The sequence below is a fragment of the Vidua chalybeata genome, chromosome 3 (genome assembly GCF_026979565.1).
Source record: "Vidua chalybeata isolate OUT-0048 chromosome 3, bVidCha1 merged haplotype, whole genome shotgun sequence".
In the NCBI taxonomy this organism is placed as follows: domain Eukaryota; kingdom Metazoa; phylum Chordata; class Aves; order Passeriformes; family Viduidae; genus Vidua; species Vidua chalybeata.
In genome coordinates, this window is record NC_071532.1 from 82,175,511 (window position 1) to 82,190,400 (window position 14,890).

Here is a 14,890-nt window from a genome sequence, read left to right on the forward strand (position 1 = left end):
TGAATGTGACCTTCCTTAACTTCTACTTTTTACAACTTCCTTTGGCTCACAGCTTCAGTCTCCCTTCCCAGATTTGTTCCAGTCTGCTCCTCTGTTATGACCATGTGTGCTACAGTTTTGACCACTGCTCTCTCTGATCATTTCACATTCATCAAGGATAACATTTTGCTAAACACCATCCAGTTATTCAGATTTTCCTGTAACAGGTGACTGTTAATGACAACTCTGCATATACTAAAACAAAACTGGGACTCAGAAAACGTAATATTAATCCCAGTTTGTAGCATATTCTCTCTTTTTCCACCTCTGAGCTGAGAATGAGACAACACCTGCCAAGGGAACTCTACATTAACAATATCTCCTCAATCATGGATTAGCTAAACTCAAGAGTACAGCAAGCCTGGCCACACACTTTTATCCCTGGACTATATTTCAGTTCCAGAATGTTCTGGGTGAAATAGATCACCCTTCAGACCAACTGAATGACTACAGTAAAATCTTATATGCTGGCTATACTCCAAGTACATCACTGCTTTGTTTCCCTTGATTTTCCACTGTTTTTCTTTTTTTGACATAGTATAACCTAATATCTATAATTGGTTAGAACATGTGGTCAAGAGAAACAACACTGTGTTCCTGCAACTCCAAGTTCTAAAATAAAATGGCATGTTGTACATGGAGAATTTCACAAACCATCTAATTACGTCAGCCAAATTAACAAATATTCATTAGGGGACTCAGTTTCTTTGACCACATGTGCATTTACAGCCTATCAAAAAAGCAAAATGAAAAAAAAAATTAATGACTTTATGGAATATAAAAACAGTAAATAATAATAAACTACTTCTTAGATAACTTACTTCTAAGAAACATTTCTAAATTTTCTGCAAACTAGTCATCAATGATAACCAATGCACAGAAAGAACTAAAAGTGACAAAAAAGGAGCAGCACAGAGAGATTTCACATTGCTTATTCAAATTTTTTAACTTTCATTCTACAACTTTTTTGAAGGTGGTGGGTTTTTCTTTTTCAAGTAAATCAACAACCATTACATGCACAGGAAGATGGTCTCAAAATGCCATGTAGCTGCAAACTCTACAGCAATTACTAATCACATTTATTTTAAGCCCTAATATTGAGATAATCTATTTTGCCTTATGTCAAAAAACTGTGAACCTACATCTGTATATATACTTACAGTACTGTGAAGCTTCTCAAGAAGTAAATTTAACTGAGTCTGTAAAAGAAAACAGGTATTTCAAGAGCCTTGCCACGGCATGTACAGAAATATACACACCAAATAGAGGTACAGCATTACTGCATGCATGTTCATTGTTAGTGAGACAGAACTGATAAACCAAACATTCACCAATTTTAATACACAACATCATGCAAGTGTGCATGAAAGACCTGAGGAAATTGCTTGCATTTAATTGTACAACAATACTGCATGGACTAGTCACTTATTATAACATAATAATAAAAAAAAACATGCAAGTCCATTTGGGAAAATAAAAAATAATGACTATGTAATAAAATTTTATAAAAAATAGACCAATCAGCAATCATTTTTAAAAAACACACTGAAAATTTGTGAAGTCCCAAATTTAATCTATAACAGGCATTATTTGTATGTTAAATAATTAACAAGAAGTATATTCTCAGGCTTTTCTTCTGTGTTTTTGAAGTTATGTCAACATTTAACTGCAATAATCTATTTTTATTTCCAAACTTCCAACTTTTTAATTCTCTATTGATGACAAAAAACTACAATTTTAAAATTACATTTGCTGAGGTTGCATTTAAATATACTGTGTTGAGAAAAGACTGCAATACTACTATTATTTGGAGTCAAGTCTTCAGGATAACCAGAGACTTAAAGCTATCAGAAAAAACAGTTTAGAATTGCTATTGAAAGTAATTGGTAGGGACTTAAAATATTCCAAAACCACATCAGAAAAAGAGCAATATTTTTACTTTAGAGGTGTGTCTGTTTTGCCACATAAATTACTGCTGGGCCAGCCTTTCTAGTTTATTAGCAAACTTTAAGTGTATAGATTGCAGCAATACAAAATTCAGTATGTCCTAACATATTCATTTTCAGTACTAGAAGCAAAATTCAAAGGATCTGACTTTTGACTAAATTTTTTTTAGCCAGATCTTTCAATTCCCTTGAAATCCAAGAAACTATTTGTATGCATAGTGTGCATCACCTACAGCTGCCAGTTGTCCCTCTGGTAGATAAAACTGGTTTGGGATTTTTTTAACTTAACATGGATGTGGTTATAAAGAGTGCCACAAGAAGCATGACAAACACTAATAACCTCTTGCTCAGTTCTTACTTACACATACTCTTTATATCTCCACTTGATCATAATATATTTTCCTAAGTCAGAAACACTTAAGTTTGCAATAGACAGACTAATTTCCATCAACAAAATACATTTCTGCTTGAGGAAAAATACCCCTTCCTTATACTCTGAGATTTGCCAAGAAATAAGCTAGAGACATTCTCAGGTGAATTTCTCCAACCATATATGAATAAAACATATTGCTAAAACTACTGCTCTTTGAATTGTCACAATTTAATTCATTATTAGCATAAGGTAAAATCATCTCAAATAATCTTGAAGAGATCCAATGATAAATTAATCATTATTTTCTCAACTGATTAATGAGAATTTATTTTAATTAGTTATAAGGAAGGGATGTGTGAAGGACTTCATAAAGAGAAATCCCTGCAACATCATCTAATAATTTATATAATTAGAAGAAGTTCCAATTTCAGTAGTTCAGAAGACTGACTTACAAATTAATGCACAAAGGATTCTTATTCTTAAAGAAATGAAATATGTAGTAATATAAAAGACCTTATTTTGTCATCTGAAGTGAAATTTTCAAGGCTATTAGTGTTCATCAGCATCACATGCTGTGTCTGGGAAGGTAACACTAAATGAATTACTGGAAGTAACACATACATTCAAAATGCCATGAAACTTGAAAACATTGAAAGAATTATAGATTGATGGGCCAGATCCAAGGAGGACATTAGCTGTGTTCTAAGTCGAGAGGTGAATACCAAAGTTCCAAAAGGAAATCCAAAAAAGTTCCCCAGAAAATTTCTGCTTCACTTTAAAATGCCTCCCTTTAATTCACCTCTCCTTGGGCAGTGGTATAATGCACAAGACCATATCACCTGAAGGTAGGGTGCTAAATCCAAGAGAAATTGAAAATCCAGATGGAAGGAAGAGGAAACTACCTCAAAAGATCCCCCAATTGATTTCATTTTAAAAATACAGTTCTAAAAAATTGTGGATCCTAGCTTCATTTAAAGCAGACTTGTGGCTGCAGGGTTTGCTCAGGACATGGCTTCTCTCTGTGCAACTTTTCAGACTACCTGATGATCATGTATTTTATATTAAACCAATTGCTACACTTTAATTCAACAACCACTGTAGATTAGGAAGGAGTTAAAAAGAATCATCAGAGCAAAACTCACAAGAGCAGCCTGCTCAATTCCCAGTTAAATGCCAAAACCACTACCTTACAAGTCAGGCTCTGTATCCTACTCTTCCTTGCTCCATGAAAATTGTATTTCTGGTTACCTAACCAAACAACTCCAGAAGGGCGTAATGAGAACACCCTCGGTCAGAATGACCAATATCTGGGTGCTCACTACAGGAAACAAAATAGCCACAGAACACTGAATACAGTATAGACCTGAAGCAGAATACTATTGCTATAAAAAGCAAGTGTGCTGCTACCATATCCTTCCTGTTCTTCAGCCGTTGCATCTTTAGAGAACAGTTCCAAATGCTAGCCACAAAATATGATTATGCAAGAAGGAATTTATCTTGCAGTCCTGAACCAGTACTTAACCTTGATATGGGGGAGAAATGCAGAAACACTCTTCTGCTACTGGCAGTGTTTCACTCTATGTGCAAGTTTTTTGGATTATGTAAGGTACTTGTGCTCCCCAGGGACTGTGTAAGGAGTCTAGCTAGGAACATGAGGTGGGTTTTGATGGCCCTAGGTAAGGTAGCATACCAAAACTGTTTCAGCACCTGACTTGAAGGCATACAAATCCTTCATTGGATCTGGCCCAGACGTGTTGAAAAGAGCTCTTGCTGAAATTGCTGCAGCTCTCTACCAACTGTAAATCCACGAGACTGAAAAATTTACCTGCAGCCCACGATGTGCCTGCTTTTCATCTCTTAATTCCCCTACTGTTCTCTTTCTAGCCATCCTGAGCTGGAATATTCCAGCTAAAATAAAATTGCTGAATGAGAAAAGGATGCAGAAAACATTTGGAGAAGACAAGGTTTGAAGGTCAGCTTTATAACATCAGAAGAAAGGAGAAAATGAGGAGAAGCATCAGATTCAGGTATTGAGAAAAGAAACATTCAGCACATTCCTGTGTAAGCCATGACTAAGTATATATTTCAGAAAAGAAAAAACTATGGTTAGGTTAGGTACTGAATTTTGAGAGTTTGGACAACAGTAGGGAATCAATACATCTTCTAGAAGGCATAATTACAATAGGATGGAAGAACACATTTTGTCACATCTAGAACATTTTAAAGTCCACATAATCCAAATTTAAATCTCAAGATCTTTTGAATAAAGGCTTCTATGAGGCTTTGAAAGATTCTGACCTAAAAATCACTGTATAATCTCTGTAAGGACTATTATGAAAGATACTTTTGACAAAAATGCATGGCATGTAGCTTAAATATACCAGTTTCTTATAATTCAACAGAAGAAAAACATCTATTTAACCAAATTTTCTTCTGAATCTCAAGTTACTGCTAGCTCTCCCAATCTTAGATTCTACTTAATCAACTAACATAAAACTGGCATATATTACAAGAAGATAGGACTCTTTACTATATGATTTTACCTTGAATTTGTTGCCCACGCTGATGAAACTGAGTTTCCCAGCTTTTTGTTTGGGATCCCTGTTGTTGTTAGTGTTGGTCTCAAACAACTGTCGAACAAACTTGTCCTTGGATTCACATATAAGAGATTGAAGAGACATGTGCAAAGCATCATTGTTTTTTTCCACAAATTGCATCTGAAAAGACAACCCAAGAGATAAAAGCACATTTGTTTTACTATCCAAGTTACTTCAGTCTAATTAGAAAACTAAAGGAAACATAGCTACATACTTAATTCAAAAATTAGCAAGAATACATGGGGTAAATATTAATATATTATTTCAAACAACTTTTCAGCTGGATACACAAAACCCTAATGCCAGAAAGAAAAGACATTCCTAAATTTGACGGATGTTGTTAGAATTATGAAACCCAAAGAAAGGTTTGGTGCCTTTAAAGAGATCAGTTGTTTTTTTGTCAATGACTATCCTCCTTCCATTTCCAGCACTCAGCACATCATCATCACCTGGGAGTTCTGAGAAGCTTAATTCTTCACTGCTTGTAATATCATTTAAGATCTATTGTGAAATGGGAATTAACATGCACACTTAAATCTACAGAGTTTGGAAAATGAAATGAAAACAGGTTATTTTAGAAGTACTATGACTGTTTATGAACACTTGATATAATAAAACATATGGTCACTTTCTATGAACTTTATATCTCTGGTTTATTTGAACTGGATCACTAACTTTGAGAAGAACAATACATTACATTGAAACTTGGTGATCAATACATTAGGATCCAATTTCACACTTACAAAATCCTCAATAGCTTTTGGTGCAACTTAATAGAGACTTTGATATTAATGAAGAGAAGATGCCAAGACTACTTTGAAGAAAATGCCTATTTCCAGACATCCCACAAAAGGGTGATAAGAATCAAAGGACTAACACAGGCCTCCGAAGTTTCCTTGGGCCATGAAGACACAAGAGAGGAATATGTATGCAGCCAAGTAAGTAACTCAAGTAGCATCCTTCTGAAGTTATACAGCACAACAAAGCCCTATGGATCTTCATTTTATCTTAAACTTTCATTTTTGAAAATTGATGGTCTAGATACTGGCTTCAGGTCTTACAATGCTTTTGTACAATAAGTAATAGTCAAAACAGCACAAGAATCTGGAATGTATTTTTAGGGTAGCAATTTCATTTTTACACAAATGAGTCCATTGACAATAGAAATGGAAAACACAAAGTATGTGTGGGACTGTGTACAAGGATAATCGTGCTTCCAAAAAGGTACTCTTCACTAACAATACTTTTATATCACATAGTTTATTCTTCTCCCCAGGATGTAAACACCTTCTGATGCAAAATTTGCAGTAGGCTGTGAATCAATATAATACTGACACCATTACCTATAGATTTGAAACCAAATTTTACACAAAATACATGTCATTAAAATGGGCTGTTACTTGAAAAGTTAAAATAAACTGTCAATTCTGTCAAATATACAAAAAATTAATTTCAAAGTTAAGACATATCAATGTTTGAACTTTTCTTCTGATCACAAGAAATTTTGTCATTTAAGCTATATGCACTGAAAAAATAGAAATGTTCTACAAAACACAATAAACACAGTGTTCCATAGATAAAATTACCGTCTCGTAGCATACTGCTCCTGCAAAGTGTCGGATAATGAAGCCTTCATCATCTCTGATATTTCTGTGAACAGCCAATTTAGACTTTCTAGGAATCTGGAATGAAGAAGTTGAATTACAAAGAAGTGTTGCAATGGAGACTAAGAAAAAGTTTATTCTTAGAGCACCACCATGATCTCCCAGGAGCACTAAGTGGTAAAAATCACATTTCCTGGAAGTATAATTGTGCTGATCATTGCCACTCCTGTCCAAACCATGATGTTCTAAAAACCTAATTTCAAACTCTTCCACACTCTTTTAAATACATTGCATTCAAAATACAGGTTATCAGGATTGCTAATTCCAGCCAGTTGATTTTGGTTGTGCCTTTAATCAAACTTTCTTTATCATAAATTTGACAGCTAGTGAATAACCTTGTTAGGATTAGACCGAAACTCAAGATACAGCTTTAGATGGTATATCTTAACAGGCAAGCACCCAGCTGGTCATAAACATACCATCAGAATGTTTCCTTGCACAGCAATTGAGGCAAGCAGGATTAAGTGGAAACTTAACACAAGGTAAATGGATGACAATTTTGGTAAATTAATTATAAATTATGTCTTACTTTGTTTGCATTTTTTCAGCTTTTTTTTAAATTTCAACACAATTCATGGATATAAATTCCAACAATTTGCCTTAATCTTCCAGACAGTGCTGTATGTTAAAAAATAAGCAACAAAAAAAATTTCCTAGTATGATTCCTATATTTATCTCAGAAGTGCTAGCTAGACATGAGTCAAATGTTCGTCAAAGCAAGAAATTTTTTAGAAGAAAAACAAAATAACTCATCTGATATGAAACAATCTAAATGAAAATGTGGTTTTACTTTCTTTTCATGTTTGACATGTTAAAAAACTTCAAATGTAAGTGAAGAATATGGCTTTAGTTTCAGCAGGATATTAGAATTCCTTGAAGCCTTCAGTGAACCTTTCATCAAATCTAATAACCAAACTTGTCCTTAACAAAGAGGTACAGACTGTGCAGACTGAGTGGTATGAGATTTCTTACGAAAGATTTTCATTAAATTGAAGTGTTACTATCAACTGTTCCAAGAATTGTTTCATTAAAACAAGACAGACAACAAAAATAAACCTACCGAGAGCCTGAAATGGTCCTTGTGTTTTTGATGCACAACTGAAGTAAAATGCTGGTCACTTGGTTGGGGAAGACGATTTTCTTCATCTAAAATATCCAGTACACCTACTAATTTTGCTTCAATCAAATCTATTCATGAAAAAAATCATATATTTATGGAAATTGAATATAGCAACTTGTACCACCACTGAACATAACACACCTAAATGCTGCTGATCTGACTCTCTACAAAAGTATTTTTAGAAAGCCATTAAACAAAATACAAGAAATCATGGCATATCAATTCTATATATCTTAATAGGTATGTATAGGATATCCATCAAATCTAGAAGTCCTAACTCTTGTGGAACATGGGAGAAAAAGATCAGGAATCGATTGTTTGATTTTAACTCTTGGTCTCAAGCTGAAATTAGTCATCCAGAAAGTGCTTAAGTCTTCTTACAGTATGATCCTAGGTCTAGCTTCAATTGCTGAGGGAGAATTTTTAGCTTTTCATCCACGTTTCACCACATGTCAAAACTAAAAGGTTAATATTTCCATTTGACATTATGATCCAGTGAGAAGTAGAAATTTGTTTGAGGAAAGACAGACCAGAATTGAGCATACAGTGGTGGTTTCACAACATTTAACAACTGCATTGCCTTGACTTCTCACATACATCTTCCAAAGCCCTTGAAAGCTGACACAGAAATTCATACTCTTGAAACTATTAGACACAAACTCACAGTTTTGCAACTTTTTTCCATTCTCTGAAACTGTTCTTTTAAGAGGAATTTTTACTACAAACTTTTTCCTGTGGAAAGGATGAAACTGCGAATGCTTGTACTGCAGAAATGCCTATGAACTCTTAAGACTGTGAATTGAATGAGGCTATATATAAAACCATATAATTACTAGTGCTGTGCATATTTCACCTCTTCTGCTTGAAGGTTTTTTCCTCATGACAGTAACAAAAAGCTTGAATTCAAGAAGTACATACCTATACAGTCCTGATTATCGACATAACGAACTTCATTAACCCCCAGGCCTTCTTTCTGGTAAAGTTCTTGTTCCTAAAGTTACAAAAAAAAAGTAATTGAAAAGAGAAAACACCACTCTTCATTTTTTTTTACTGAAAAAAAAATAAAGAAAAAAAAATATTTTTTCTAATAAACATGAAGCAATTTTTAAAAATATAGCATGAATCAACACACATTTGAGAATTTGCTTACACAGCATAATATATTCCACCTTTAACACCTTAATGATAAGCCTGTTCAATTCAATATTTTCATTAAGTATTAGCGATTTTCCAGTCTCTGAATACCTCATTGCTGGTTTTCAAAAATCCAAATTATTTTCTGACACAACCAGATGTCACATAATATGGAAACAGTATGTCAACTGATTTTTTTTTATTCAAACATAACATGTAATCTTATGAAAAGCAGTGCTACTTAAAAGTATCTCTTCAGCAAAAAAAAAAAAAAATCCTCAAATATAACAGTAAGAAACCAAATCCTCAAATATAACATTAAATATATCATACCTCTTTCAGAATTCTTTCATTAAAAAATTGCTGCAGTTTTTCATTACAGTAGTTTATACAGAATTGTTCAAAACTGTTGTGTTCAAAGTACTCTGAAAGACAGAAGTTAAACTTTTATGATAAAACTGTTCCAAGAGTTTAAAATAAACAGTAAATAAGAGAAGCTTCACAGTGCTAATATTTAAAGATGTGTTCAGATCCATAGCCGTTTCTTTCAGCAAAATGAAATCTTTTACAGATTTCCAAGCTGTACACACGGCATCTAAAAATACTGCAGCAGGTAATATTTCTAAGATAAATGACAGACAGATGGCAGCAAACCAAAGCAAGATGCTACCAGACAGTGAAATTGTACCAATACACCCTCCTCATGCATCTATGGTACAACAGGCTGGCAGTAGATTTCAAAACTCTAAAGACCTGAAAACAAAGGCTATTCCCCTGGACAACTTTGGCAGGACTAGAGACATCACACAACATGCCCTGTTTCGGACTTTCAGTGAGTCAAAGACGGCAAAAGCTTTACAAGAACCATCAACACCAAAAAGAAAACCCTCCCACTCTTCATTACAAAATTTGTTATTGAATCTTTGGTGGGAAAAAGGGACGACTAGAAATTATTTTAAGTATACTTACCAAAACCAGCTATATCTAGAACTCCAATGAAGAAAGAAGAAGTTTCAAATGGGAAACACTGGTTTACCCTTTTCACTACATGATCAAACAGATGACTATACACGGTCTTAGCCAAGGCATCACGAGCATTGTTTGCTTGTTCCACTTTCAAGGGTACCCTAAAGAAAACAAGATACAGATCTTATTTTTCAGAATTCCTTACTGTGAAATGCTGAGATTAGACTCTATACTTAAAAACAGACTTTCCAATACCATAAATTAGGACCTAAAAAAAAAAACCCTGATCTCTAAGCCAAGGCAGGAAACAATCTTACCAAGTTAGACTATCTTACCTGTAAAAAAGAATAATGTTTTGCTACTACCAGTAGAAATGAGATTCAGATGCTTTCATAACTGTTTATTAGATAATTAGAAATTCTATTGACAATTTCCAGAGAAAGATATTTAAAATATATACATCACCATCTACATCACAATCTAAAAAATATTTCAACTATTTATTTATTATTTGTTTTGTCAGAATAAAGCCTATAGTTTAGTTTTTGCTCTGACGTCTTTTCTGCTCCTCACCCCATCACACCAGTGAGGAGGCTGAGGGTGAACAAGAAGCTGAGAGGGGACACAGCTGGGACAGCTGACCCCAGCTAACCAAAGGGACATTCCCTATCATATGGTATCATGCTAGCAATAAAAGCTGGAGGAAGAAGAGGGAAAGGGGAATGATTCTATGAGTTTTAAATTTTGTCTTCCTTAGTAACCACTACACTTGATGAAGCCTGCTATCCTGGGGAACTGAACACTGACCTTCCAAGAGGAAGTGGAGAATGAATTCCTGGTTTTGCTTTATTTCCACGTGTAGCTTTTGCTTACCTGTTAAACTGTCTTTATCTCAACCCATTTGTTTTCTCATTTTTAGCCTTCCCCAGCCCACTGGCAGGGAGTAAGCAAGTGGCTATGAGGGGCTGAGTTGCCAGCTGGAGTTGAACCACAACAACAGCTTACCCATATTGCATAATTTCCTTCACTTCCCAGAGTTCATAAGCACTAAACTAACTAATAATTACTATTTTATTCTTCAAGGATAATACTTCTGATTCAGAATCATGAGAGTGATGGAGATCACTTTCTACTGTGACTGGTAAGGCACGGAACCAGAGTCTCCATTTCCAAAGGACACTTGCAGCTACATTACATTTGATAGTAATTAGCTTTAACACACAATCTTGTCTTCCACTAAGTATCTATCTTATCTTAAGGTAATGAGTACTGACAGAAATCTCAGCTTATAAATAGAAGGAAGGCACCTTTGCATTCTGTTCTTATACGTTTAAGAGATCAGAATACTAATTCCTGTCAGCTGCAGACCTATTATATAATACATTAAAATAATTTATGTTTTTCACTTACTTTTTTAAACAACATGACAAATAGTTGTACTGCTAGAGCATGTATTTACAAAATGGTCCTGGTGTTCAAAATAGCAAATTCTGCCACTGTTAAGTACAATTCTAAAGACTGCACAAACCCTTGTTGTTAAATTTCATAGTATGCAGCAAACACATATATGGAAAGAAAATGTAACCCTGCAATGCATTTTGCACAACTGAAAGTTCAGAACCACTAAACAATGTTGAAAATGCCCTGAGACAGTAGATACACAAGAGCCCCATAACAGAACTGATGTTCAGAACACGGAGCTTTCTTCTCATGAACTTGCTTTCCCTCAGCTCTTCCTTTCTTTGGTCTGCACAAAGACAAATGAATCTCTTTCCTTCTCTTGTTTCTTGCCTGAACAGGAAAAGCTAAATTCTCCTTCCTCCATTTCACCTTCTTTCCCTCTCCTGAATTTATCAGCTACTTGAATGGAATAGGGGAAAAAATTGCCAAATTCTAATCGCTTTGGTAAGGCTGCAAGAAAAACCCTTGTTGGTCTTCATGACAATTTCTTTAGCAAGGTTTCCATTAATCTAGAGTTTGAGACCTAGGGGAAAGCACGGAGAGGGTAGATTTAGATTTAGACTGTGGACAACTCCATGCAGTTCCCAAATATATTCCAGAACAAATTAACTTTAATTAAGAACATGTATAATTTGCCCATGATTGACAACAACTGAGGGAGAGAGCGGGTGAAGTGATATCCATCAATTACTGTCATCCAATATGGTTACTGGTTCATAAATAAAGTAGCCTGGATTAAGTAACCTTACCTAGTTAAATACTCCACATAATTAAAGAATATAAGCAGCACATTTGTAATTTGAAAAAAGCTAAAGTTCAAAATAATGTAGAAAAATATTTTTTAAAAAAGTTTTTCCAATGGACACTTCAGTAGCATCACTAAAAAAATGCATTTTGGTAGAAAATGTACTGCAAAATAAGCTGGAGGACCTGGAATGATGCAAGTTAATTTTTTTCACCTTGTAAAATAATTTAGTTTATGATGATGGAGTCCTCTGTGAAAGTCTTCTTGGAAAAGAAGAAACTGAGCAAGAGAAAAGCACAGTAGCACATTTACAGTCTAAGAGAAGCACCAGATTTTGAATCCTAACACATTATTTCTCTCTGTAAATACACTTCACATGGAAGGCAAAAACATCATCCGAAAAGGTAATTATTATGGGGTTTTGGTAGACAAGGACAGATAGACATAGTGCAGCCGTCAAGTCCCCCAGGCAGTTCACTGCACATGATTATTTAATAAAATTCAGAGAGGTTGCATTTAGCATCACCCTCCTACTGTTCCTTGTTGGCTCCACTGTGCCCAGCAGAACAAAGCCTTTGTTATACTCTGAGCACAGTGATTTCAGCCAAGCTATTTATTCACTGTGACCTATTAGGGCTCACATGACCTACTTGCACACAAAAGGTCCCTAAGAAAGAGAGAGAAATGACCAGCTCTTTGAGTTGCTGGAAAAAAAAAAAAAAACAAAAACAAAAAAAACAATGTACTTGTCAAAACTCTAATACTGATAGCAGTCAAGTAGTTTCTAAACCACACTACCATGGAAAAAATTGTGTCTATGTAACAAATATCTAAAACAGTCCAATCCACTTTTACATGCAGTAAGCCATGTGAGAAGATGAGATTGGTGTATTTATTAGAGTATGTTTACTTTTAGATGCACAAATTTAGAAAATGACAGCAAAAGAGGCTTAATATATTAATCACTGAGATGTTGTAAGGAGTCTGCTGAACTCATTTTTGATACCCCCAAAATGAAACAAGGGAAAAATAAGATCTGCTTGCATAAAAACATAGCTCCTTGTGTTTGCAGACATCTGAATCTGCACAGTGCTAATAGTGCTACAGGCTTATCATGATAAATTCACCGATCAGAAAATCTTTACAGTTTTAATCCAAAGTAAACTCAAAGCTGTAACAAAAATTAAGAAACCTTCCTTGACAGTGTCACTTGAGGAGTGGCACGGTGTGCCTCATAATGGTGGTAGCTTGATATGTCCCACCAAACATCCTCAAATGGAAAATATACAGACAAGCCTTATGTATGTGTCACATGTACAACAGCCAAAATGAATCTGTTCTCAGAGGCTGAATCAGCAGTTCACTGAGAGCACTTGAAAGTGGGGTGCCATCTGAATCTGACATGGATATAATTTGTTCAAAGCCCTTCCACTTCTATTTAACACTTTCACTTAAAAGGAATGTGAAATTAAGGGTATTGTCAAAAAATGGGCTCTAATAATACTGAATTAAGAAAGCAGAAAATCTTGGTAACAAGATTAGCATACAAGATTATTTTCAAAAAATTCATAATGTAAAAATCCATAAGATATATTTCAGTAAAGGAAAGTGGGTGGTAGTAAGCTGAGAAGAATTAAAAAATGCAAATGAAAGATGGAGAATAACCAGGTAAGCAGTAAGTCAACAGAGAAAGATCAGCAATTATTGTGCATCCCAAATTGAATTAAGTGAAAATGTTACTGACTTTCAAAACCTACAGTGCTTATATTGCCATGAATTACTATGAGTGCCATCTGTACCGTATAATAAGTAATTTTCTACTCTAATGTTATCCATGGTACTGATAAAGCTTCTCCTGGATGAATATATCAAAGATTTTGCTGAAAATTTACACATGGTCTGGAAAAAAGCAAATTGTAAAAATTTGGTCAATATTTTCCACTGGAGAAACTTTTTCCTGCAAGATTTTCCTATACATTAAGCTTGTAATGAAGGGGAAAAATTACTTGCAACACTCCATATCATCTGATTAGGCAGCAAGATGACAATGACTCAAAGTCCCCAGTTTCTAGTAACCGGTGGGGGAGAGAGAGGAGGAATTTACATTGGACAGAGAAGAATTTACTCTCCAGAAATGGACTACTGAATACACAACTAAGAGGTCTAGATCTTGAGCTTTTTTTTTTTTTTAATGCAGAGTAACACATCACCCTCTCCCGCTCCCCCCAACATTACTTACCACTTGTCACTGCATTAGATAACTTTTTCCATAATAATAATATCGGTAATAAATTTCCAAAGATAAAATATGCAAGGAACTTAAATAAACCCCAATACAGATAATCATGAGTTTCATATATTAAACATTTGGTGTAATGTGAATACAGTATTTCTAATTCACTAAAACAATCTGATTGCTTCCATAAGTTAATAAAAAGCACACCTGTATTCTTCCAAGAAGAGAATGTTCATTAGCTTCCTAATTAAAAGACTAATGCATTCAGCTGAACACTGAGAATTACTTTAATGTGCTCAAAACTGCTTAGTCCAAGTTCAGTTTTCGATGTGAACTCCAGAAAATACTCAACATAGAAAACTAAATGCCAAAACACACAATTCAGTTGCAGGCATCTTAGCTAGCATCCCTGACAGCTTGCATGCGAGGCTCAATCTCAGCAAAAGAATTGTGGTGGAAGCTACAGGTTTTTCATAAATAACATGCAACTGCATTGTCATTTTCATAAAACCCAGTTTTGCAAGAGTCATAAATTTCATGGTTTTGAAATATTGTCACCGATATCATATTTATACATGTTCTTTGTCCTTATTCCTTCTCCATGTGCAT

General features: G+C 34.6%; 1 protein-coding gene across 1 annotated transcript in view; it reads right to left on the minus strand.

The window, feature by feature from the left end:
- Window positions 1–14,890, minus strand: part of MYO6 (myosin VI) — a 103,007-nt gene that overhangs the window by 27,678 nt on the left and 60,439 nt on the right. Inside the window, exons 13-19 of the mRNA XM_053938789.1 lie at window positions 9,843–10,000; window positions 9,207–9,298; window positions 8,658–8,730; window positions 7,680–7,807; window positions 6,542–6,637; window positions 4,902–5,075; window positions 1,200–1,238 (exon numbers count right to left, since the gene is read on the minus strand). Of these exons, the coding sequence (XP_053794764.1) occupies window positions 1,200–1,238; window positions 4,902–5,075; window positions 6,542–6,637; window positions 7,680–7,807; window positions 8,658–8,730; window positions 9,207–9,298; window positions 9,843–10,000 (760 nt within the window). The remainder of the gene's footprint in view (window positions 1–1,199; window positions 1,239–4,901; window positions 5,076–6,541; window positions 6,638–7,679; window positions 7,808–8,657; window positions 8,731–9,206; window positions 9,299–9,842; window positions 10,001–14,890) is intronic.